Source organism: Mustela nivalis, assembly GCF_964662115.1.
Source record: "Mustela nivalis genome assembly, chromosome: 1".
NCBI classification, from domain to species: Eukaryota; Metazoa; Chordata; class Mammalia; order Carnivora; family Mustelidae; genus Mustela; species Mustela nivalis.
Window position 1 is genome coordinate 154,085,309 of NC_139020.1, and position 25,563 is coordinate 154,110,871.

At 47.1% G+C, this 25,563-nt stretch overlaps 1 protein-coding gene across 3 annotated transcripts in view; it reads left to right on the top strand.

Annotated features, from left to right (window-relative positions):
- Window positions 1-25,563, top strand: part of ITGA9 (integrin subunit alpha 9) — a 323,185-nt gene that overhangs the window by 160,332 nt on the left and 137,290 nt on the right. For all 3 annotated transcript variants that reach the window (XM_082745464.1, XM_082745463.1, XM_082745465.1), the window contains 2 exons: window positions 4,962-5,108; window positions 18,984-19,060. In XM_082745464.1, coding sequence (XP_082601590.1) covers window positions 4,962-5,108; window positions 18,984-19,060 — 224 coding nt within the window. The remainder of the gene's footprint in view (window positions 1-4,961; window positions 5,109-18,983; window positions 19,061-25,563) is intronic.

Genomic DNA, 25,563 nt, shown 5'->3' on the forward strand with positions numbered 1-25,563 from the left:
AGCCCTTCCTGTTTTCATTTAGTTGACCCCGGCAGCTGCTTGTTAGCTGAGAAAGATGAAAACCCTTCATTTCTTGGGGAAAAGCTACCCTGAGAGTTAGGTTTCTAAATCTCGAGGCTAGTTGAGGGTGCCCAGAGCACAGGACCCCACTTTCTTCAAGTCTTGAAGCCAGGGTTGGAATCAAATGTCCCTGGGGAGGTTTCCCCCACATGGTAATGCATGCCTTATACTGGCCAGGTAGGTGGGTTCTTGTGATTTGATACTAATTATACTCACCAATGAAAATTCTGTGATAACACAAATAAAGGAGACAGTGACTTTGAGGCCTTGGCCAACTGCTTAGACACCCTAGGCTAATGGGCAAAGCAGCCCTGGTGGTGTGGTGGGTGGCACCTGCCTGTCAGCGGGCCTCCCCTGCAGGATTTGAGTTACTTCTGTTTCATTTTCAGAGCAAGGTGATCAGATAGAAGGAAAAGCCGGAAGTACTCTCCATAAGGAATGGGAGTCCGTAGGAAGGCATGTTGCTCTGAGGCCCTCACTGCCTCTTGCCAGTAGACTCTGCAAGACCCCAGAGCCCTCCTTAGGGACCCCAAGAGAATGTCTTCGCATGTGAGATGAGCCGAGGAAGGAGGAGGTTGTAGTCCAAAGGAGGGCAAAGCCCATCCCTGAGAAGATGTTTGGATGGGTTCATGGTATAGGCAGAGGACCTATGGTGAGTCTGTATGAGCCAGTGCCAGGAAAGGATGACCTTAGACGCTAGAGCCAGGGGTGCAGTTTTGTGGAAGTCAAGAGGAAGCACTGAGGTTTAGGCCCAAATCAGTGTATTCAGGAAGATTCCTTGCAGAGTTAGAATCTGGAGCCAGGAAGGAGATTTCTGTGTCGTAACAAAGCTCCATGTGTCCACTCCTAAATTCATTGCATACCTGTCCTTTTCCTGCTACCATGACGTTGAGTGACATGTGTCCACTCACTCACACAAGCTGACCATCAGGCTGTCCTCCATAATTATTCATGAAAGAGAGGTCATCCCCATATCCCGTCCTCGAGTCCTACCACCATTTCCTCCTACGTCCCCTCCCCATCCCTCCCCTTTGCCCCATCACTACTGCTGTGTCCTGGCAAAGGCCTTCACAGTCTTTCCTCTGAAGCCTTATGGCGACCTCCTCCTATCCTACTTGTCCCTAGGCTTGCCCCTCATCAGTCTACTTCCATTCTACAGCAAGAGGGAGCTTTCTAGAACACGGCTTCCTCCAGCCTCCTCACTGGCCTCCCTGCCTCCCATCTCACCCCATCGGTGCAAGAAACCAGAGGGATTCTTCTCAAACACAGCCTCTAGCATCACCTTGCAGTTCTTACTTACCGTCCTTGCGATTTTTACTGTCCTTGCAGTTCTTCCCAGCTCACAGGATGCAGTCAGCACACCTGTGAGTCCCCCCTGAGATCCAGTCTCTGCTTCAGCCTCTTCTCTCCCTCGTCCTCCCCAGAAGCCCAACTTCCCCACCTTTGGGAATCACACGCAATCCACTGGACACACCATGCCCTCTCCATGCGGCTGGACCAGCCATGCTTCTGGCCTGCTCTTTGGCTGAAAGAGCCTTCTAACCCCCTGTCTGAATCATATCTCCCTCATCTGAGTCTCCAGAGCCTCTTCTGTTCTGTGTGTATTATACGAGATCGTCATTATGCTTACTGTTTCCCTGATGGTCTTTCATCTCTGTGTCCCTTAGATCCAGCACATGGCCTGGCGTAAAGTAAGCACCCAATGAGTTTGAAATTGAGCATATGTTAAGTTCCCTGTTAAACCTCAGCCACCGCAAATTCTGCCACCTGTCTGGGATGGGGCAAGGGGTGTTCTCTGTGTGAGCTCCTTCAGCTTTCAGAATCTGTAGATCTTTAGGGCGAAAGGGTAGATTCTTGCCTCTTGATCTGCTGAATAAGTGTTCAACGTTAGAAGCTTCCATTCATAGTGGTGATTTTTTTTTTTTTCTTAAAGCAGTAACAGTTCAGTGATTACAGTCTGTGCCAGAAAGCTAAGCCTTCTCTCTCCCAAGGAGTTCCTCCACTAATTGCAGTGCTGATCTGAGGGAAGCTTTCAGAAAGGAAAAGGAAACCACGAAATGTTGCTGCTACTTTTCCTTCACAGCTCCGATAATACAAACCCAGCGTGGGCTGGGGTATGTCCTCTTGGGGGTGTTGGCGCCTTTCAGAATGCCGTGCCCACCTCTGCCTCTGCCCACGGCTCTCAGTATGGTTTTGTTCCCTCCTGGCCAGAGCTATGGGCACATGTAATAAGAACTGTTCTTCCAAACGTCTTAGTTAAAACAGGTTCTTGCGATCAGTACCAGAGCACAGCATCTGCAAGCCTAGATGTCAGACTTCGTTACTCATCCCCAGTACAGTTTCCTTCCACAGTGAGCTTGGCTCGGATGGCCGCATGTTTAGGAACAGGGCTGGCGTGCCTGTCTGAAAACCAGCGCTCCCACCCTGCCCTGTATCTTCGTAAGCGAACAGGTGATTTTTGAGGCTGACGTCAGCACCTAAGGCAGTTAGGATAACCTTTGAATGGTATTTTATGGACTTGAGGGAAGGCAGTTTTGCTTCTGGTCCTACCACTTATTACTTGCTTTGGGGCGGAGTGCCATTTATTTGAGCTCCAAGCCTCTGTTGCCTCATCTGCAGGATGGGAGCAGTAGTCTACCAGCTCAGGTGGTGTGCAGATTAAGGAAAGTGACGTCTTGGCCCAGTCTCTGGAATACTTGGGGCTGGTGGCCAGGAAATGATGAGTTACTTGTGTCTCCCCCACCTCCACATTCAACCTTTCCCCCAAGAATAAAAACATAGTAACTGCCTTACTTCACCATGAAGGATTTAAATGCAAAGCCTTAAGGTAGTCAACCCTAAAAAACAAAGCAAAACTAAACAGAACTCTGAAGCATGTATTTCTCAAGCCATAAAGATCGCTCTGGCTTTCATTCTCCATACCTCCAAAAGTCTTCAGATTCTGCTTATCAGAGTTAGCAAAGCAGAGGAGATCCGTTTCCCAGGAGTGTGTTTTGCTCCAGGAAAGGATATAGGTGTTAAACATCTGTCCCTAAAATCCGGTCAAGAGAATTTTCTGGAAGCAGTGTATCCAAGACTTCCCCGGCACTCCCCTGTATTTTAGTTATGCTAAATGATTGAATCTATCCCCCGCTGCATGTTTTCCTGAACATGAAGCATCTCCTCGCCATTCAGGGCCCCGCCCCCAGAGTCATCTGTCCCCCACACTCCACAGGTATGGCCACATATGGCTCCCCACGCCACAGCCCGCTGGCTTCGGTGTCCCCTCCTCTTTTGGGCTGCTGCGGGAGATTCCTCCTCTGCTCTCCATTGTCTCTGAGTATCTGCTCCACGGAACGACCCTACCCTTTTTCAGAGGCAACCATGTTAAAAACAGAGAGAAACAAAACAGAATAAAAACCCTCTTTAACTTTGTTTAGCCTGGGCTCTCCCCCTTCTACCCCCTCCCCCAAATTGTTTGATCACAGACCCTTTAATTTATTCCCCTTCCGGGGAACTGAGGTTCCTGGGCGCCATCTTGGAGAAGGCTGCTAATTTATTGGGGGGGGGGCGCCACTTATTCACTCATTGAGGCAGATGTGAGTGCAGACATCAGGGGGGTGAGGGCATCCACTCTAACAGGTCGTCGTGTGCTGGAGCTCTGTGTTCTGACCGAACCGTCTCCACCTCCAGTGCACATGCAAAGTGAGGAAGACAAACCACAGCATGTCATGATTGCAATGTGCCCGCTCCCGCTTAGACCGGACCGGTATCCAAAACCTAGCTGGCGTGCCTGCCTGTGGAGAGGGGCGCTGGCTGTCGGGGAGGCCTGGGAGCAGGTTCCCCACGGTGCACTGCTTGGGAACTTCAGAACTTTCTACTATTTTGAACACAGCTCTAACCTTTTCAAAAGTCCACCAGACTTCACCCAGAGAGTGGTGTGACGTCCTCAGCTCCACTCCCAGCCCTGTGGTTGGCTTCTGGCCTCCTGCCCAGGTTCTCTCAGTCCCTGACGGGGCCGCCGTGCTCCTCTGCTGGCTCCCTTCCTGAGACAGGTGTGGAGCAGTGGGGACTTGGCTTATTTGTGTCACATCTCAGATGTGCCCCATTCCACTTGGAAGCCCACCTCTCACAGGGTGTGCTGGCTCTCTCAGCCTTGTGCCCTGAGGAATGTACCCTTGCAACTTCTTTTTCCTTTCCTGGATGATGGAGGATAAGAAGTCCTAGTTCGCGGGGCTGGGGCATGTTGCCTGTCTGTCCAGAACACCTGGCATGGTGCCTGGCATCTTGTAGGTGTTCGTTGCTGTTTGCCTTCTTCCCTTCCCCTCCCCTGCTCTCCGGTTGCGCTTAGCAACCTTTCATTCATTCATTTGGGTCTTAAAGCCCTGGGGTTTCAGAAGAAAGAACATAAGGCCAGAAATAAGACTGTCAGTCTTGGCTCCACCGATCCCGAACCCCGGAAAGACAATAGGCTCCTCAGTGTCACTCGATCTCCTGCTCCAGCACAAGAGCCGTATCCGTCTCGATACGAAAGACCTTTGCTCCTCCAGACACTGGGAATGCGGAGGGTCAGCTTACCGTGTGAGCACAGATGTTCTCCCGCCCATCAACTGGCTTAGAAGGATTTGGAAGACGAGTAGGGTCATGTGTTCCATATGCTGAAGAGAAGATGATTAACGCCCCCCGCAGGGTAGAGTGGGGAGGCCCCAGCTCGTTATCCAGCTGACCTTGGACGAGATGTTCCCCGCTCTCTGCCTCAGTTACCTCAGCTAGGATAGGAGAGCAGTAAAGTCTTACCTCACAGGGGAGGCTGTGAGGCTGGCATGAGGCCATCTGTGTGGAAGGTCTTTGTAAACTGTGAAATGCTCTGCGTGCGTCGCCCAGCGCCAGCTGTTAATGCACGTGCCTGTTTCTTGTTGCAGCGGCGAGTGCAGGATGTCATCAGTCCCATTGTGTTTGAGGCCGCCTACAGCCTGGGTGAGCATGTGACTGGAGAGGAGAGGGAGCTGCCAGCTCTGACACCAGTGCTCCGCTGGAAGAAGGGACAGAAGATTGCCCAAAGGAATCAGGTCAGAACCTTGAGACTCCTGGCCGGGCCCAGGGTGGCAAGGTGTCTGTGGCGGAAGCTGTGGCCCTGGCTGTCTGGGCACACCCCCTCACTGCGCCTCCCTTTACTAATCTGCAAAATGGCAAAATGTGTGGTTTGGGGGGTTGCACCTAAGAACGACATAATTTAAACACATTGAGGCTATTCCCAAGCAGTTATAAACTTATAACCCCTTGGAGGTCATGAACTGGTTACTGGGCCCCTCAACTTGACACCTGTTCCTAGATCATTTCCAGAGCTGAGATCACATAGTAGGCACTCACTAAATGTTTTCTTGGTGAGGGCATGAGTCAGGTGAAGAAGCAGGAACATCATCTTGTAGAACTGGTTGTTGGGTTAAAAATTTCTAACCCATGCATCCCTGGAGCCCATACAGGGTGAGTGCTGGTGAGCCACCAATCCTGACTGATGCTGATCAGGTTCTCAGGTGTGCTGCTGTGTAGATGAGCTGCACAGCCATGTCAGATAGAGGCCCTCCCAGTAGGAGTGAGCCTGTGAGCTGATTCTGCCACAGTGCTGCCCATCGGCCCTGAGCCATCCATGACACACACAGCACTGACTTCTGTCTTGGAAATAGGCAAAGACCCTGTGGTCCCCAATCTGTTTTCAGTCTTTCCTCAACACCCACGATCACTACAGATCCAGGACCTTGATGGCAGGGGTTGGGGGAATGGTCAGGCAAAACTGCTTTTTGGCTGAACTAGACTTCTGCACAGGATGGGAGCAAAGTCATGGAACCATCCACCAGCCCCACCCTCCTGCTGACCGCACTGAGCTTAGGGGAAACCTAGCACAGCAAGTGACCCAAGCCTTGCTGAGTAGACTTGTAAACCAAACCACAGAGAAGGGTGTGAGGTTTGACATGTGCATCCAGAAGGTCGGTTAAGTGGTGAGATTTTTTTACCCAATTCTCTCCCAAAGTATCTCCCACATGGTCTTGGCATCAGGTTCCCTAGAAGCAGAGCCTGAGGCAGGGATTTGGTAGCACATGGGAGAAACCTAAGGAAGTGAGGAAAGTGGAAAGGACTGAGCAAGGATGTGGCCTCAGCTAGGCTAGTCCTATCTGAACTGGAGAATTCAATAACATAAATTATACCGAGCTGTCTTCTTAAGGCAAGGGGGCTGACCTTATGGGTCCCTTGTTAGTCAGCCATTGGCTGGCCATCCCATGTAGAAGAGGAGTGTAGGTTTCTTTGAAGGAGAGCTGCTTCAGCTTCAGATAGTTCTCTGAGAAAGAATTCAAATGTGAGCCATTCACTGCCTACACTCAACATCAGCAGGGAGAGAGGCCACAGTTGTGCAGGGATGTGGACAGGGCTCCCAGCACCTGCTACATGTATACACACAACCTATTGGCCATACTGACTTTTTTTTATGTCCTTGTTTTTATTTTGAATGTGAACTTCTTTCAAAACACAGGTACCCTGGAAGGTGACTGGTATGTCCTGCTGGTTATTGACACTTGGAGTGGGCTGGGGTCTCAGTGGATGAGCCTGATCAAAGCCAAAGGTGCAGAGACATTAGTATTAAAATGCCCTTATTGGTCTCTTCTAGTCAAGGTGGTCAACGAAGCCCCTATGTTTAGGCTTTCTGAGGCCCCATTACAGTGATTATAGATGAGTTAATAGGGACAGAGAGGAGAATGCAGTGGGGGATGGGGCATCAGTCAGCAAGAGAGTTGTAATTTTCTGGAGTGAGTGAAGAAGATGGAAGAGTGGTGGTGGGTGAGCCTCGAGCTACACATGAAGGGGCTGGGTGTCCATCTACCCAGGATCCAGAAAGGCTGCCATGGCCAGGCCAGCAGTTACAGAAGGGTGCAAGAGTGACAGGTGGAACTGAAATAGGGAAGGGGGCCTATTTTTTAAATTTTTTTTTAATATCTTTTCAGCGTAACAGTATTCATTGTTTTTGCACCACACCCAGTGCTCCATGCAATACATGCCCCCCCCTTAATAACCACCACCTGGCTCCCCCAACCTCTCACTCCCTGCCCCTTCAAAACCCTCAGGTTGTTTTTCAGAATCCATAGTCTGTCATGTTTCACCTTTCCTTCCAATTTCCCTCAACTCCCTTCTCCTCTTCATCTCCCCATGTCCTCCATGTTATTTTTTATGCTCCACAAATAAGTGAAACCATATGATAATTGACTCTATCTGCTTGACTTATTTCACTCAGCATAATCTCTTCCAGTCCTGTCCATGTTGCTACAAAAGTTGGGTATTCATCCTTTCTGATGGAGGCATAATACTCCATAGTATATATGGACCACATGAGAAGGGGGCCTATTAACTGAAACTTGGTAAGTGAAAGAGTTGGTGTTTCTCCCCTGTTGTTGTCCCTTTATACTTTAGGCATGCAGAATAGCAAGCAACCAGGCAGTTTTCTTCTGTAAAGAATTTAACTGGTTGAGATAGCATGAGTTGGCTGGTTCCCCAGAGGAAAGCGTTGGCTCATCTGGCATTTAGAGACTCCACTGTAAGTGTTAGCTTCCTCTCCTACCATTCCCTGACACATCCACAGATTTTCTAATCAGTCCCTTTGCCTTATTCTTAAATGCAAATGGACTACCAGTGTAGCCTGAGAATACAGGGGCAATGCGGTACATTGAAAAAAAAAATACAATAAACAACAAAATAACTGACTTAGAAGAAAATAGATTATTTAGGGGATAGAAAAGATTATATAAATTTTAAAACCACCATAAACTGTATGTAATAAATACAAGGAGATTTAAGAATATATTTTGTCCATTGGGAAATGGTTGGAATGCTATTTCTTTTTAAAGGGAAGAAACAAGAAAAGGGGGGGTTCTTAAAGATTATGGTTGCAGAGACAAAAATTTAGTAGGAAAGAAGATAATGGTAAGAGATCCACCAGTAAGCAGAGCTGAAAGACAAATTGAAAAGACAGCTAAAAGATCAATTTATAAGGTTCTATATTCAAGTAATAGGAATACCAGAAAAAGTAAAGAGAGAATATTTAAAAAGTTATGAGAGACAATAGAACAACATTTCTCAGAGGTAAAGGACAACATTATTTTTTTTAATTTAATGGTCTCACCAACTTACAAGCAGGATAAACCAAAAATATCCTGGATACATCATTTTGCAGTGTTTTTGCTCCTAAGATTTAAAGAAAATTCTAAATGCGTACAGGATGGTGGTATTGGGGAATATATGTCAGCTTGTAACAGAATTAGAGACATACTAAACAGACCATCAGACTCCTGATTAGCAATATTAGAAGTCAGAATATTGTAAAATAAGGTTTTCAAAGTTCTGAGAGAAAGTGATTTGAAACTAGAATTTTATACTTTCCTTAACAGTCAAGTATGAGGTCAAAATACAGTTTTCAGACAAGTGAGGACCAGATAGTTTACCTCTTTAGGAACTCTTCCATGGAAATAACTCGAGATGGCATCCAACAAAACAAAAGTGTAACTGCAAATTAAAAAAAAAAAATTACCAATTTAGAACAAGGGATCAATGAGCTTCAAGAATAATGAAGCCAGCAATTGACAGAATAACAGAAATTTTAGGATAGAGTGTGAATGAAATATGTTTCTTCTCTAAGAAAAAATAAAGGCAATCAAAAACTCTCAGAAAAATAAAAATATGGTCAATATGTCATGGTTCAAACATAGAACAAAATATCATGGGATTTTGAGCAAGTAGAGGGATATAAGGAAGAGAAAGGCTTTGATACTAGAAATATTCTCCCTTAAGTGAAAGTTGAGTATTCCAGGAGTTGAACTTTGCACGTATAGAAGAGAATATGTAATCATGACACTTGGCTTGGTTCTACTGTGATCAATAATCATGTAGCCATATAACATTAGCATTACTTATTGGTTTTCAGTTATACTATAAAATATAAATGTCCTTAAATTTGACTGTATAGAGGTAAAAATAGAATGACCGAAGTTCTCTTAGTTTCTTAAATTGGTGGGTCAAAAGATACTGTAAACTTGATGAAACAAGAAATGCTACTAAAAATCACAGAAGTCATCAGCTGAATAGTACTACTTTTTTTTTTAAGATTTTATTTATTTGACAGAGACATAGCAAGAGAGGGAACACAAGCAGGGGCAGAGGGAGAGGGAGAAGCAGGAAGCCCGACGTGGGGCTCAATCCCAGGACCCTGGGATCGTGACCTGAGCTGATGGCAGACACTTAACAACTGAGCCACCCAAGCACTCTGGAATACAACTTCTCAAATTGTGTTTGCTGAATCAGCCATATCAGCCTCTTTTGGGATCTTGTGAGATATTTTAACAATCTGACCAGCTGATTCTCTCTTTTTTAAAAAGATTGTTTATATATTTATTTGAGAGAGAGAAAGCACAAGTCAGGAGAAAAGAGAGACATGGGTGGCTTAACCCCAGGACACTGGGATCATGACCTGAGCCAAAGACAGTCGTTTAACTAACCCCTGACCAGGTGATTCTAATGCAGCTGATGTTTGAGAACCATGGCAGGAGAGGAGTTAGGACTAATGATTTGCCTGTCAAAATTAGGAAGGCAGAGGAGAGAAAAATTCTTGTCCATTGTGTCAGGAATTCAGTAAGAGAATGTCTAAATCTGATTAATCATCAAAAGAAACACATGTGGATGTGGACAATAGTGGACTTGGTATAGGAAGGTATGTGGCAGGGGATCATTATTTCTTTTAAACATGTGATTCATTGATTGAAATTAAAATGAAAGAAAAATATTTTTCTTAGATTGGAAAGATTGTCCAGGAGTCTGGGAAATATTCTGGGAGAGTGATCCTTGCTTTTTTTCCTTTTCCTGATTGGGGGGGGGGGGGCAGGGGGTAGCTAATTTAATGACCATCCACCATGTGTCTTCCAGATGTTGACTCAGTTTTAGGGGGAGAAAGATTCTGAGAGTGAGGCCCACTCTAGCAAGCAGAGCTGAGTTTCAGCCCATGTGTGTATTTATACGGCTCCACCAAGAGCATCTAACCTCTTTCCTAGGAAAGAATAACCTCATCAAGTCATGTTGCCAGATAACATTAGGATTTAAATATTGCAGTGTCTTCAACTAAAAGGCACCGAGCCCATATTGGTACATGGGGGTGTGCAGCGAGGGGGACTGCATCCTGGTGAGCCTTTGGAGTCGCAGCCTGCCATCCCAGGTGGTGGAGTTCAGGTGGAACAGCTGCACAGACAGGGTGTGTAACATGGAGGCAGTGACTAAAGCCTGTGCAGTGTGACTCCCAAGGGATCCGTGGCTTTCTCTGATGAGCGGGACAGGCAGGAGGCTAGGCCTCCCCACTGCTGGGTGAAGAATGGTGTTGGGAGAATGTGGGCTATGGGATAAGTGCTAGGCTGTGTGAGTGAATAGTCGTACCGTTGCCATAGTGCTGAGAACCACCTAGGATCCTGGGCTTTCTGCAGACCTTTGTAGGACATTCAGTCTGATGAACATATACTTCACCTTAAAAATTGAAGGAAAGTTGGGGTGCCTGGGTGCCTCAGTCAATTAGGCATGTGCCTCTGGCTCAGATCAAGCCCCACATCAGGCTCCCAGTTCAGTGGGGAGCCTGCTTCTCCTTCTGCTCCTGCTTGTGCTTTCTCTCTCTCTATCTATCTATCGATCTACGCATCTATCTCTCATAAACAAACTCTTTAAAAAAATTTTTCAAGTAGAGACCTACCTGTTCTCAGGGGATATTGAATACAAAACCAAGCAACAACAAGAAAAAGCAACTTGTTTTATCCCTTAACCTGAAAAGTATTTAAAAGGACTGTAATAAATCCAAAAGCAATTTAGTGTCTACTCCATATAAGACCTTGATAAAGAGAGAAGACATTACTGCCTTCAGTGAGCTTACAGTACAGGAATAATGTGTACAGGGAAGAAGGTGAGATTCATATTAGTGTGTGTGAGTGTTTCACTACCGAGACCACTTCCAGCCAAGAAGAAGGTGTTTTATGGAGAGAGGGAGAATGGGCTGGAGCCAAGAAAGCAGGGTTTGGACACTCGAGGCTGGAGGAGTTTGACAGGCTAAATGAGAACGAAGGACTGATGGATGATTGATGGTCTTCCATGTGGCCGAATGTTTGGTTTGGGGGAAAGGGGCGGGGCCGTGAAGACTGGGACTATAGTCATGCTGTCTAAGGTTTTGTTCACCGGCCACAGAGCCAGACTTGTTGCTACTGGGGACAGGCAACCATTACATCTTTTTGAGTGTGGGGAGACCAGAGACCTTCCTTGGGGATACTGGTCTCCCTGGGCCTGGAAGCACTTGGGAGCTCTCACAGTGGCCCCTGGAAGACTTTGCTTGCATGTGAGTTCTCAGAGGTTCAGTGTGGAAGACCCAGAGAGTTGACTCATTATTAGTTCCTAGTGGTTATCAGCTGCTGAAACAGTATGGAACTGAATGGAAGAATTCTGTAGGGCCCCATCTGGCCTGTGTGCTGGGAAGGAAGCTAGGTCCCTTACCTTTCCCCTCAGGTGAGCATACTAGTGGCTATGACAGAAGACCTGTCTTCAAACCCTCTACACAAGGTAGAGCTTTGAAAACTCTGGTTGCTCTCAGGCTTGCTCAGGAGGCCCCCAGAGACCTGGCTGGGGCTGGACTTCCAGATTGCCCACTTTGTAGACAAATGTTAGGTTTGTGCTGATGCACTTCCTCTCTGCTGCCACCACTGTAGTCCAGGCCACCATCATTTCTCACCTGGACCAGGTCATTTCTCTTTATAATGCCTGCCACCTCCATAGTTTCCCTCTGCCCTTAGAAGAACATCCAGACTCTTGTTGAGGTCCACAGACCCTGTGCAGTGGGGCCCTGGCCTCTCCAGGGTCATCCAGTGCTGGCTACACGCTGCACACCAACCACCCTCAAACTCACCAAACCTCTCCTGCCTTAGGCCCTTTGCACATGCTGATATCTCTTGTAGGAAGCTCTCACTGTGTCTTTCTCACAGCCTGTTCTTCATTTTTCAGGTCCCAACTGACATATCACCTCTGCAGAGACCCATACTCCTCTACCTGTATTCCCTGACTTAACTGTTTGATTCCTTCATGAAACCTGTCAGTTTGTTATTATTTTGTCTAATGGCCTTTCTGTCTCCCTCACTTGAATGGAGGCCCAAGAGGGCAGGGATCTATTTTGTCTCATTTTCTATTGGTTCTTGGTAGCTGACATGGTGCCTAGCCCTCAGTGGCTGCTCTGAAAGGACACAAGGCTAGGGCTTCCTGCAAGGAGTGGACATCCTATCAGAATTTCTTCATTGACAGATTCAGCCAAGCGGTCTAATTTTTTAAAATGTGCTCTATGAACTCTCTGGGAATTCCTTCCAGGCAGGAGAGCGTGGTGTGCAATCAGGGTGATTCACTAACAATGGTAGTCTGTTTGTGCATATGTGAATGTCCGTTCCAAAAAACAAGGTGGAGGAAATACACCTAGTGAAGGAAGAGGCATTGCCTGTGTTGAGAATACTCACTTTGTCTTCTTTCAAGGGAAATGGGGGCTGTTTTACTCTAATGTGAATTTGGAATTATGTTGAAGCCATAAATTTCAGGCCTCCGTTGTGCTGGAAATCGTCACCCTCTGTCCCCTTCAGTGCCTGTGTGTGTGGAAATAGAGCCCCAGCCTTCGAGAACTCACTGTTTGTTCAGCCTGGACATGAAGTAATAGTTTCCCAGGTGAGGCACCCAGGTGTCTTAAAAAGCCAGCTTGAAGGTTTATTTTCGTTATCACATATGGAGTCTGCTGAACATTGCAAAGCCGAGGGGTCAGAAGGATGAAACAGAGAGAGCATGTCACTGAAGACCCGGGCCAGATGGGTTTCAGAGACCATCCAGTCTGCTCGGAGTGGGGCAAATTAAGCATCTGGATTCAGGGGAGCAGTTTGGTCCAGCAGAGGAGGGGGCAGTGTTCGAGGAAGAAGTTTCCGCCCCCATGCCTGGTCCAGCCAGATCACCCCGTCCCCTTTCACAAGCATCAGCTGCTTGTCGTCAGCTTCTGGGTAATCTTTACAGAAAGGGCATCTCGGTGAAACACATGTGAAGGCCATCTAGCTTCAACTATGTGGGAGGAAGACATATAGTTCAGCTTCCCCGATGACCAGAGAAGTCCCGTTACATCTCCGTGTCTCTGGGTTCTCCTCCAGCGTTAACCCCAAGAGCCGAGGAGAGGTGACTCCCATCTCTCAAAGGCTGGGCCGTACCTGGTAGTGACCCATGCAGTCTGCAAACTTTCTTCTTTAGTGCTTCATCTCTACAACTTACGGAAAGAGTGTGTCCTGATTCCTCACAACTCTTTGTAGGAGAATATGGTGGTTTTCCCCCAAATCTGCAGGCCTGTTGGGTTTTCTTTCCTTCGTCCTGCCTTATGGAAAACCTTGCCCACGAGCCCATGCTGTGTGTGTATAAACAAGTGAGGACACATGTCCTGTGGATAGTCTCTGCCTGGGGAAGAAACATTAGCCCCACCTTTGTCACCTTCAGAGGTGACTGAGGAAGTCAGAGGCCAGGCCTTGCTACTTGAAGTTATACCTGGAGCCCTGCTGAGGTGAGGCTCAAGTGGGTGTGTGAGAGGGGTCTTGCTGGCAGCTTCTCCAGTCTTCCTCCCTGTTGCCCGAATGCATCTGGCTCTGCAGCCTTTAGATATACAGCTAGTGTGTTCTACTTTTTCTCTTTTGGCACCAGCACCTTTATTCCTGGTTCTATTTTCTGCCTCTTGTGACTAGTTAGTAGTAGCTGTTAAAAAAAAAAAAAAAGAATTGATAAATGAAGCATAGGACACACAAAGATTCCAGGATGAAAAATCAGGGGAGAGCATTTCGGTACCTGGGGGCCAGAAGGTCTCTAGGAGCAAGTTGATATTAAAAGCTGATATTAAAAGGCAGGGGTTGTAGGGGGACGTGAAATGTGGCCTGTAAAAGGCCAGCCAGGCCCAGGCAGTCCTGGAGTCCAGGGTAGCGAAGAGGCCAGGTGCAGTTCCCCGTGGGCCAGCTCAGCTCTTGCTCGTTTCTCATAGAGGTAGAGCCAAACCATGGGAAAGGCTCTCTTTAGCAGAGGGGAGTGTGCTGTGAACTGCAGGGCCATGGAGTAAACCGAAGGATACCCCCAGACAGAACTTAATCACTTCCAGTTTTTTCATAAAGACATGGGGCAAAATTGGTGCTGTGTTTGCTTTAGAGGAAGAGCAGTGGGACTGTTGTTCTCCCATGATTTCAAAATCTAAAAGGATAATTTGTACAGACCCTGATACGGAAGAAATTCCTCCACTTTAATTTTATGAAGTATTTGTCTTTCATTTATTCCTGTGTACATGATATTTTTTAGAAAGGAACTCTGTCTGTATGACCTGATTTTAAATACCAGGCAAGGAGATATTTCCTTTCTTCATTTGGGCACAGGGCTGAACCCAGAAATCCTGGGACCACCCTGAGTAGTCCCAGTGTTAAACACAGTGTTGGATTCTGGAAAAAGGAGCCCATTAAAACAGAATTGGAAAGAGAAACTCATGGCATTTACACATTTTTTTTAACCCTGTACTACGTGCTGGGGGTTACAGACATTTTTTACGTATGGCCAGGCCTCTGGGAGCTTCTATGGGACTGGGAGAGGAGCAACAGTTCAGAAATGTATCACCCATTGTCCAGGCAGAGACCCTCTGCTAAGTCACATTGCCCATCATTAAATGCTTCACTCATGTTAGCTTAAAAATAGCCTTCTTGTTTGGCCCCCTTGGGTGTGGGATATGAAAAGCATATATTCCCACACAGTCCAGTTGTCCTATTTTCTCAGGCCTCAGCATGGATGGGGTTGCTATAGCAACCCTGTAAACAGTATCTAATCTGTGTCAATGATTTTATATATATTTTACTGCAAATATCACCAAGTCCAAGAAATTGACCCTCCTATGAACATGACAGCTGGAATAGGTGAAGAATCCTACTTCCCACTAGATCAGAAGTGAAGATTTTTTTCCAACATGGCTTTGAGTAAGGGAAGTGGGCACCCCATGGCTTGAATGCCCAGGCAGCTTCCTTTCTGCAGTCAGCCTTGGCCAGGACAGCCACTGAGCTGCCAGCCACAAGCCACACATCCCCAAGGCTGTGTTGGCCTTGGTGGCCACAGCGTTGGGAAGAAAGCTCTAGCCTCTGTACTTTGGCTCAGAGAGAGCTGTAACTTGAGCTGGATTCATTGTATCCTTTTTTTTTTTTTTCTTGGATGAAGAGAATGGGGAAATCAATAGATAAATATTTTAGAACAGGAGTCCACAAACTGCAGGCTAACTCTGGTCTGCTGCTTATTCTTATAAATAAAGTTTTATTGAGACACAGCCATGCCTGTTTCTTCACATGGTGCATATGGCTGCTCTCACAGCACTAGTTACAACAGAGACTGCACAGCCTAGAGTGAAATGGGTTTACTAGATACCCTTTACAGAAGAAGTCTGCTGACTCTGTTCTAAAAGAAGCAGAGGAAGGATTTGGGGAGGAGGAAAAATAATCTCCATGGAAATCTGGGTGAAGACCAGAGTGAGGCAGGAGCCAACATGGAAATGTAGTCTGTGAGTATGAGAAGGCTGCTGGGTGTCTGCATGTCTCTGAAGCCTGAGGCAGGAAACGGTTGTCTCCTGAGAGAAAGCATTTATCTCTTTTTACCAGAGAGGAATTAAGAGATGGTGGCTTCTCAGATCTTCCAGGTAAAGAAACAGACAGGGCTTTGCCAACCAGTAGGTGGCTGCTGGAGGGAAGTGGGATAGACTGCTTCCGGGCTGGTGGGGAGTTTGTCCGATTCAGACAGCCAAGCTTGTGTTTGCCTAGAACACCAGGGAGATGAGGGGCAAAGATGGGCAGAGGAATTTCTTAGAGGCCTAGTTGGCACTCAGGGTTGTTCCTAAGAGGAAAATTGGGAGTTCGGCCCACTGGCTTCATGGAGAACCTGTACTCTTTGTACTTAGTAAAGGAGAAGTAGTCTTTCTTGGCTTCTGGAAACTCTATGTTCTCAGCTGGCATTCTGAGGCCTCAGTCTGCCCACCTTCTACCCCTGAAAGATGCTTTTCAGTTCCTTGGAAAACAATACAGCCATTTACCCAGAGAGACAAATCCAGGTACAAAGCAGGGGAACTCTGAGTTTCAACCTCAGCCTCCTTGATGCTTGAGGCAAGTCTCTTGACTCCCTCTGTCTTGCTACTCTACCCATAAGACAACTGCTTTCCCAGCCTGGGAGGGTCTTTGCCTGAAACCTTGGCTTGTTTTCATTTTATAACTGTGGAAATTGAGTTCTGGGTTAATTTCTGAGCTGGTGCTTTATCTTCTCGGGATAGGGCGTGCTTAATGTTAGCTGGTGAGCGCCCACATATAACGTGTGTGTGTGTGTGTGTGTGTGTGTGTGTGTGTGTGTGTGTGTATCCCCGTGTGTGTACATCAATATATATAAATGATGGACTTGGAGCTTGTTTTTGTTGGGTGGAAATTTAGCAGCGCTGGGAGACCTAAGCCAGTTTCAGGGATAGGAAATAGTAGGGTAAAAGGGGAATGCAGACCAAGGACAATGAGCTTCCATGGAGCCACAGGTTCCTTATCAGAGGCTCTACGCTTGCATGTCGCTGAGGGATGGGTGTGAAGCTTTGGCGAGGATGATCAGTGTATTAGCATTGGCCCAGATTGGAGCATCCACCATGGGGCTCCCCATTTCAGTGGTCATCAGCTCTCAGAGCACCACGTGGTCCTCTAGGGTTGACCAGAAAACCTCAACATGCCGGGCTCTGGGGACCGGCACAAAGGTGAGCAGGACCAATATGGCCCCCATCTTCATGGAGCCTAATTTTAGCAGGGGACACAAACAGGAAACATGTAATTATAAAATCAGTTAGTTATGACTGAGATGAGCGGTAGCAGGAGAAAGTGCCCGGAACTACAAGAACTTAACAATGGAAGCCTGAGCTCGTGGGGGGCTCAGAGATGTGGCTTTGGTTTGCTCATGGAGGGATGCAAAGACACACCCCGGATGAATGAGGTGGAGGAGCTGGAGACCGGCTTCAGTGGAGGCCCTGCTTTTCCTATGGGAAGATGGAAGGCTAGTCTGAGGGGGTAGCTGGCACAAGAGAGCCAGAGGGACAGAGGTGAGGAGGGTGGGGACAAGGTCTTGTCAGATTGTATACCGCAGGATGATTGAGGTCACATCCTCTTTATCACTTCTTACCCACATCCCCCCCTCACCCAGCGGTGGGGAACCCAACTGTCCCTCTCGCCTGTGACCCTGGAAAACCTTACACCTAAAGGAGCCTGTCAGCAGGGCCAGGGCTTGGTATCGTGGGACTTGAAGCTTATATAATTTGGGAGGAAAGTTCCCTTGAAGGAAAATGTGAAATTACAAAAGACAAAGTTAAGTTCAAGGCCTCAGTCAGGGCATGACAAGGAGGGACCTTCACTTTCAATTTCAAAGGTGAAGCCACTTTCGGTGCTTTTCCCCTCATCCCTACTCTCAGAGAGCCTGCCTCTGTCTCCGAAGACATCCGTGCCGTCCACATCAGCTTCCCACTGTTCTCTCCTTGCTTGAGATCACAAACAAAGACCCAGTGTCTTCTATCAAATTCTCCTGGAAATCTGGCTCTCTCCCTCCTCCTAGTAGTGTCCAAAAGAACTCGGGAATTTCCTTCTTTTGCCCAAGACTTCCATGACCCCCCCCCCCCCCGCCACAATGAAGTCAGGGGAATGTTGGCTGGGGCACTTCATTCTTTTGGAAATGTGACGGAGGAATATGAATTTCCATAGGCAGAAATGTTCTGTCTGGTAGGTCTAGACTGTCTATGGGCCAGCAAGTTCACTGGAGCCCACGTTGGCGCTCTGAGCACTGCCTGGACATACCCTGCGGGACAGGAACAAATCCCTTGGAACTGTGTTCTGTGGTGGGGAAAAACCCACAGGCATGAGCAGTGACAGAGGAGAAGTTTAATAGTGAATGACTTACAGCTGAAAAATGACAACAGGCTCTTCTCTTCCAAATCCAAAATGATCAAAGCCACTTCCCAGTAGTGAGCAGTGTCTGTCAGTCAGGAACGTGGGGAGTCTGCTGTCCTTAGATGAGACATGTCAGAGCACTCCAGAGCTCCAGACGAGTGTAAGGGAGGGACCGGCCACCCTGTTGTGGGGTATAGGGGAAAACTAACTCCTCCCAAGGTGCCGCCCCCGATTCCCTGGCCAGCCTCCACACAGGCCCTCAGTGCACTGCACAAGCACTCTGACCAGCGGGCTGGCTTGGCGCACTGAGAGCTGGGCCCCAGCGCTGGGTGAGGCCTTGGCCATTGAGGTCCGATCTGTTCTGGAGGCTGCCCACCCCCTACCCCTAAGATGCGGGAAAGGGTCGCTCAGCCCTGGTGTGGTGCCCTCAGCCTGATAGCCATAAGGCCTTTTAAACTGTTCTCTTTGCAACTAAACATTATCATATCCCATCACCCAGGCAGAACCCACCTTCTTCAGAGACTTTCTGTCTCCCCAAGAGAGCAAACAGAAGGAAATAACCACACTGTAATCTAAGAATTCTTTACACAACTGGATTATTATTCACGCACATCTGACAGCGTTTAAAGATCTTCTCAAGGAAGAAGTTCCTTCTTGAGGAACCTACTAGAAGAAACACTTCAACAGACTGAGACATGAGCCACAGGAGGAAAGCATGCTGCAGCCCAGCCCCCCACTGCTGTGGGTTCCCCAGGAGGAGGAGGAGGAGGAGCCCTCACTTTGGTGGGGGGCTGGCTTCCAAGAAGGAAAGCTTTCACAGGAGTTCCTGCTGACTTAGAAAGAAATAGTTGGCTGATATTTACTCCTTTGCCGTTAAATCCTGTTCTTCCTGTCTTCTCTCCCCTACAGACCGTCTTTGAAAGGAACTGCCGCTCAGAGGACTGTGCTGCGGACCTGCAGCTCCAGGGTCAGCTGCTGCTCTCCAGGTAACCCAGCTCTCCTCCTGCCACCTCGCTCTGGGAGGCTCCTTTGTAAGGACCCCAGGCCCGAAGCCGGAATGTACGGAGTACCCCGCCACCCCACAAAGAGATAACTAGAATTGGTGGGATACAGCACTCTACAACAGTATTTTATAGCTTAACAAGAATGTATATGATACAATAATTTTTTTTAAAAAGATTTTATTTGAGAGGGAGCAAGCTAGATAGAGCGTGCGCACTGTATGGGAGCTGAGAGGGAGAGGGTCCAGCAGACTCCTGGCTGAGCTGAATAGGGACCCCAGTGCAGGGCTCCATCCCAGGACCCTGAGATCATGACCTGAGCCAAAGGCAGAGGCTCAACCCACTGAGCATCCCAGATGCCCCTGCAATAATTTTAACAATAGCTATCCTCTGGTGGGGATGATTCGCTCTTTGTTTCATTTACGGTTCTGCATATCTCACAGTTTAGCGGGTATTTCTGATTCCTGTGAGTATTTGTGTGATGAAGGGAGTATTTTATAGTTACTCATTGTATGAGATTGAACCATAAGAAATTGCCAGGGTTTAAGTGGGACAGTTCCTATGATTTGACTTAATATTATAATAGGATTCTTTTCATGTTTCCCCCTACATTTAACAATGGCATCTGTTTTCACAACAGGTGAAGGCTCTTTGGTGGCGGGAGGGTGTGCCGGGACGGTGTGCCGGGAGGGGTAGGCGATGTGATCCCCAGGAACAGACCGACTCTGTTGTTTCAGGCTTCCCTCCCCCAGTACGAGAGTCCTCCTGGCAAAGGTAAACCACACAGAGGCCTCCTGTTTCCTCTCTGCCAGCCTTTTATTTTAGACACCTTGTAGGATGAAGGTGCTTGTCCTGAATCATTTGGCCACATTTCAGAGAACGGTTTCCTTTCAAAGACAGTTCCTTTGGAACGTTTGTTTTAGCCTGGGGGCTGGAACATCTGTCCATACATGTATTACCATTGCTCAAAAACTGTCCTCACTTTTGATACTTCTCCAAATGCCATTTTATGTTCCTTATTTGTAACCATGAGAGTTAAGTTTGGGTGGATGTAAGAAATATCCCATTATGAACCAGTGACTGCACTGAAACACACTTTGGTTGATAAATTATCTATTATTTATCAAAAAGTAATACTAAGATTCTTTTACTTTTGTTTTCATTTATTGGGCAAAAGATGATATAACACACACACACACCCCACACACACACAAATACTTCTCCAAGCCACTTAAACGTTAATTAGCATTACTTTGACTTCTGATAAATGTGGTAAATTAAAATGGCACACATTTTGCCAAGCTGAGAAAATGACTTCAAATAAAAGAAGTGGATATCAGAATTTTTTTAAGGTAAAGAAGTTCCTGCAGTTTTTGGAGAAACCAGTTCTAAAGAAAGTTCACAAATTATCAGGCCATTACTTTCAGTTTTAAATAGGTCTTCCAAAAAGTGTCTTAGGGACAAAGTAACATAAAACAAAAACACATGAATTTGTGTTGTCGTGAGGCAGACAGTAAATGTTGGAAGTTTGTTTTGGATCAGAAAACTTTATGTGGTGGGAAAATGTTCACTTGCTCCAAGGTTAAGTATTAGGTTAGTGAAGTCCTGATGTTCCAGCTGCCCATTGATGGACATAGTCAAGTTCTTCTCTGTGCCATTTTGCATTTCTTGTATTAAGACATAAAACCCAAGGCTCATGGTCAGTAAGCCACTGGTGGTTAAAACAGCCTCGACTGCCCCTCAGGAGTGTTGATCAGAACCAGGTCTGCTCTGTGGGCCCAGAAATTGATAATTTGAGAACAGTTACAGTGGCCAGGACCCAGGCCCCCCCATATGTATCAGTGAGCTTTAGCCAAAGAGAAAGGCTGCGTAACAAAGCACCTCAAAACTCAATGGCTTAAAACAGCAGTCATCCCTTTTAATGGAGCTGCCGGTTAACTGAGGGTTAGCGGGTCCAGGCTGGGATCAGCTGGATCTTGGCTGACTTGTCCATGCATCTGGGGTTCAGCAGAGAGTAGGTTGATCTAGGCTAGGTTTGGGTGGCCAAGTTTAGCTCTGCTTCATGTGTCTTTCATTGTCCTGCTGGAACCACTCGACTAGCATGGGCTTATCCTTCTCATGCCTTGGCGACAGCACAAAGGGCAAACAGAAACATGCAGTAACCCTTAGAGTCCCAGCTCAGACCTGGTGCACTGTTACTTGAGCCTTACTCTGTTGGTCACAGCAAGTCATATGACCGACTTCCAAGTCAGGAAAATATTCTCTGCCCCCTTAACAAGAGGAACTGCAAAGTCACAGAGCAGAGGACCTAAGTTCATGGAGGGGTGAACTGGGACCTAAAAGACAGTCTGAACTACCACGTGAAGCAGAGGACAGCTCTCTTTCCTTATATCTTATAGTTTCCAGGGATGTTTCAGCCTTTCTGTTAATTCCATCATCCTTGACTTAGACATGGGACCTAGAGACTGGGTAAGGAGATTTTCTGAATCTCAGAAGTGGTGCCCTTGGATGAAAGCTATGGTACTGTCCTTAGGATGACTTATGTCCCAGGAGGCTCCCCTGGTCTCTCAAAATAGCCTTTTGTCTAGATCCCGCATTAAACCCTCATTGTATCTTGGGCCCCTGACTGTCCCCAGAGGAGTCATCAAAGAAACATTAATTGGTAATTGGGTGGGGAGAGATACAATACCAAATGATGGTTTTCCTTAGACCTTCACGTAGAGCCAGGTACAAAGTGAGGGAAGTCACAGGCATTAAACTGCTGATGGAAACCAGGGTCTGAATTTGGTTGACAAAGTCTTGGTTGTTGAACCAGAACTGAGCTGATCTGGTTTATTACTGAGCTCTGTTGAACCATGTTTGCCCCAGGTGGGAGCCGTGATTGCGTCTGGGTGGGATGCACATCCCGTAACTGTACAAATCAGGGAAACACTGGGCATCAAGCTGCGGACATGACTGGTGTGTGTGCCATGATCTCCCGGCATGCACTGTGTAGGTGGGAGAGGACAGCTCCCCACCTCCTCTGGATGAGGCTGTCCAGATTGTTTCTATTGAACAGAGCTGAAAACTCCCATTTGTAAAATGATGCAACTGTGTTTTGTTTTGTCTGTCTGAATACCCAGAGTATCTAAGATTACCGCACCTGTGATCAAGATAAAGAAAAAGAAATATAAGACTATGGCAGCTGATCTAAAAATACATATGTATATATTTTTATGCCTCCCGTAGGAGATGAGTGGAACATTTCAGTGCCTTCTGGCCAGCCAGCCTGAATAATGAAAGAACTCTTAGGGAAAGTGAAAAGACACAGTAAATATTTACGAAGTTAGAAGAACCATCTAGTGGCCACATGTAATGGTCCTATGTTGGTAGCTTTAACAATGCAATTATCACAGTGGAGATGTGGGGTCAAGTGTATGTCCCAGAATCCTTGGCTGTGAGACAGGTAGCTCCATCCATGAAAAATCAGCCTTCGAGATTAGGATTGCTGCACCCAGAGAACTATTTAAAACCTGAAACAAATTATTCTTCTCAAAAGTGCAAAGTGGCCAGAATCATCAACTGCATAGCATGTGGTAGAAGTAAAGTCTTGTTTGATAAAGAGGAAGAGACCCCTGTCTATGGAATGCCCACCATGCCCTGCATGCCCTTGAGGGTCATCAGTATACTTAGATAACACCATATCTTACCAGCTGTGCAACCTTGGGCAAGTTGCTTAACATCTCTGTGCCTGTTCCCTCATCAGTAAAACAAGAGAAATAATAGCAACACCTTATTAAGTTATTCCAAATATTTCATGAATTAAAACATTTAAGTGCTTCCAAAAGTGCTTGGCATATAATAGGCCCTCAGCAAATGAGAGTTAGCATTAGTCTTTTGTGGAATCCTCTCAGTGACACTAGGAAGTAAATATTATTACACTCCTTTTAGTGGGGAGGATATAGATGCTTGGGGAAGGCAGGTTCCTTGCTCAAGCCATTAAAGCCAGGAATGGCTAATTCTGCATGTTGCTCTCCTCCTATGCACTAGCCTCAGTGGCTGTTGGGGTCTGATACCCGCTGGCTCTGGACCAGAAGTATCAAGCCTGGAGACCTTGGAGAGAAAGTCCTCTGTGAAAAGTCCCATCCTGAAAGGAGGTGGATGGGTTAAAATATCCATTATCAAGAGGGCTTCCATCTGTCCCTGCTCATGCTCCCTCATGAGCTGTTGGACATGTGAAGCTTTACACCACAGCGTTCCCCTCTGGAGACAGTCGCTGCCTATCCTGCTGGGTCGGTGCTGGTCTCTGCATTGAGTCACACGTTTTTAATCCATATAGGCTGGATTTTCCTCTCCATGGAGGGCCTCAGATTTGACCTGAAACATGTGGCTGTCACATCAGCACTTTCCTCAGTTGTAAAGCCGCCATCATTGTTGTTGTTTTATGAAGGAAGGTGAGCAGGAGCTGATCAGAAACCTGGAAAACTTATGCCCTGGCCAGAATGTTAGCCTTCAGATTTACTGTTTTTCTCCTTTGCTGTCTGTCCCAGATCTGAAAGAAAAATGCAAAAGAAGTTTATTGACTGGGAGCAGCTGGCTTTTTCAGTTGCTGTTTCTGGAATCTCTGGAAACAGGAATGGTTTTTTTGAGGGTTTATTCTTGAAAGAAAAATGAAATGCTCCCGTGAATAGGAGTTTTTGAATGAGTGGAAGGATTGCTCATCCTCACTCGTCTCTCTTGGAATAAGTCTTTGCTTTTGCTCTGATGTGGGTTCCCTAATGGGAGGCAGCAGGTGTGTCTCCCACATTTCAGGAACACTTCAAGGCTGAGTGGACATGTGGGTAGTCTTTCTGTGGGAGTTACCTAGGCAGAGGGTAGGATTTGGGCCCTGGGGAAGGTAGTTAGCAGACTCAGGCAAGCAGAAAGACATTCACACACTAGCGGGGGAGGGAGGGTGTTGAAGGAGGCAGTATCCTTCCAGAGTGCATAGCTTCTACGCACCGGCAGGAAGTGACACGATGCTAGTATATTCATTTATTTGACAGATACTAACAGAGCCCTGGCTACGGCTATACGAGGCTTAGTGGAAACAAATAAGGACAGTTTACTGCACCACGATGCAACACTAGCATATCAGTTACTTATTGCTGTGTAACAAGTCACCCCAAAACTTCATGCCTTGGAGAAACCACTGTTTATTTATCTCTTGATTCTGTGGATCATCTGTTTAGGCTGGGCTCAACTGTTTGGGTCTTCTGGTCTCCTGGGCTCCCTCACAGATCTGCAGCCAAGTTCAGGTTGGCTGGTTGCCTCTGTTTGTGATGACTGGCTTATCGTTGGCCAAGGGTTTCTCACTGGCCTCCACGTGGTCCCTTGTCCCCAAGCCAGCAAGCTCAGTCTTATTCTTATGGTGGAGAAGGTATCTAAAATCTAGGACAGCAAGGCACAAGGACTCATGAGGTCTAGTTTCATTGTCACACTCTGTTGGCCAAAATGAAGTCACAGGGTCAACAGGATTCAAAGGGTGGGGACATAAACTCTGCTTCCTGGTGGGAGAAGCTGCAATGTCACATGACAGGGGATGTGAGTGGAGAGAAACCATCAGTCAGTTCATCATACCCAGCTATCACAGTGGATGGCTGCTGCTTCATCCTGCAAGGAGATGCTCGGGAACAGTGGAAAACACTCACCTTACCGTTACTGCATCAGAGGGGCCAAGGGGCTGGGGTATTTGACTCTCAGTCATTGGTTGTGGGCTACTCTGGGGTTGGGAGGGTAGAGAAAGTTAATTCCCTGGCACCACCAGCCTGTGACAGCAGCCTTGTCTGGTTCTAGAAAAAGACCCTTGGATACAAAAATGCAAACACTGGCAGCTGGAAGTCAGCAAGACTGAAACAGTCCGAGGGGAGTGGCAGGGGCATGGGTTATGTCTGCTACACCCACTTTCTCAAAGAATCTCAGTTGATGAACATATTCTGGAGTTTCTAACGGGAGTGTTATAGCACCTTTTGGCCCCAAGGCTTCTTCCCTTTAAAACTTCCTGAGAAGGCTTGCTTTCCAGTGTTTTGCTAAATACCCAACATTCTCCATTACTGTGGTAACTTTATTACCTATCACATTTGTTTGTATCTTACTGCTTTGTCCTTCTCTAGCAAACATGACCACATAATGCCCACATGCTGAAGAGCATTTGGGTTTTAGAGCAAACCCACAAGCCAAGCACAGGGTTGGGAGCCTTGTTCCCATTTTCCGGAGGACAGCAGCAAAGTCAGGTAAAGGATGTGTCCACAGCACATCCCAGGCAGAGACGATAAGACCTCTGGCTCCTCTGTCATCCTGGGAGGAACCTGAGTGGAGTGAGGCCAAGCAGCTGTGTTTCTTTGGAGCCCTGGCTCTAGACAGCCTAGGGATGAGCACAGAGGGTGACTCTGTGGTTCTGAGATGCCCTCTCTGTTGTCCTACAGAGTAACCTAGGCAGGGTAAAAATAAGCCCAGCTTGCAGGGGTTCA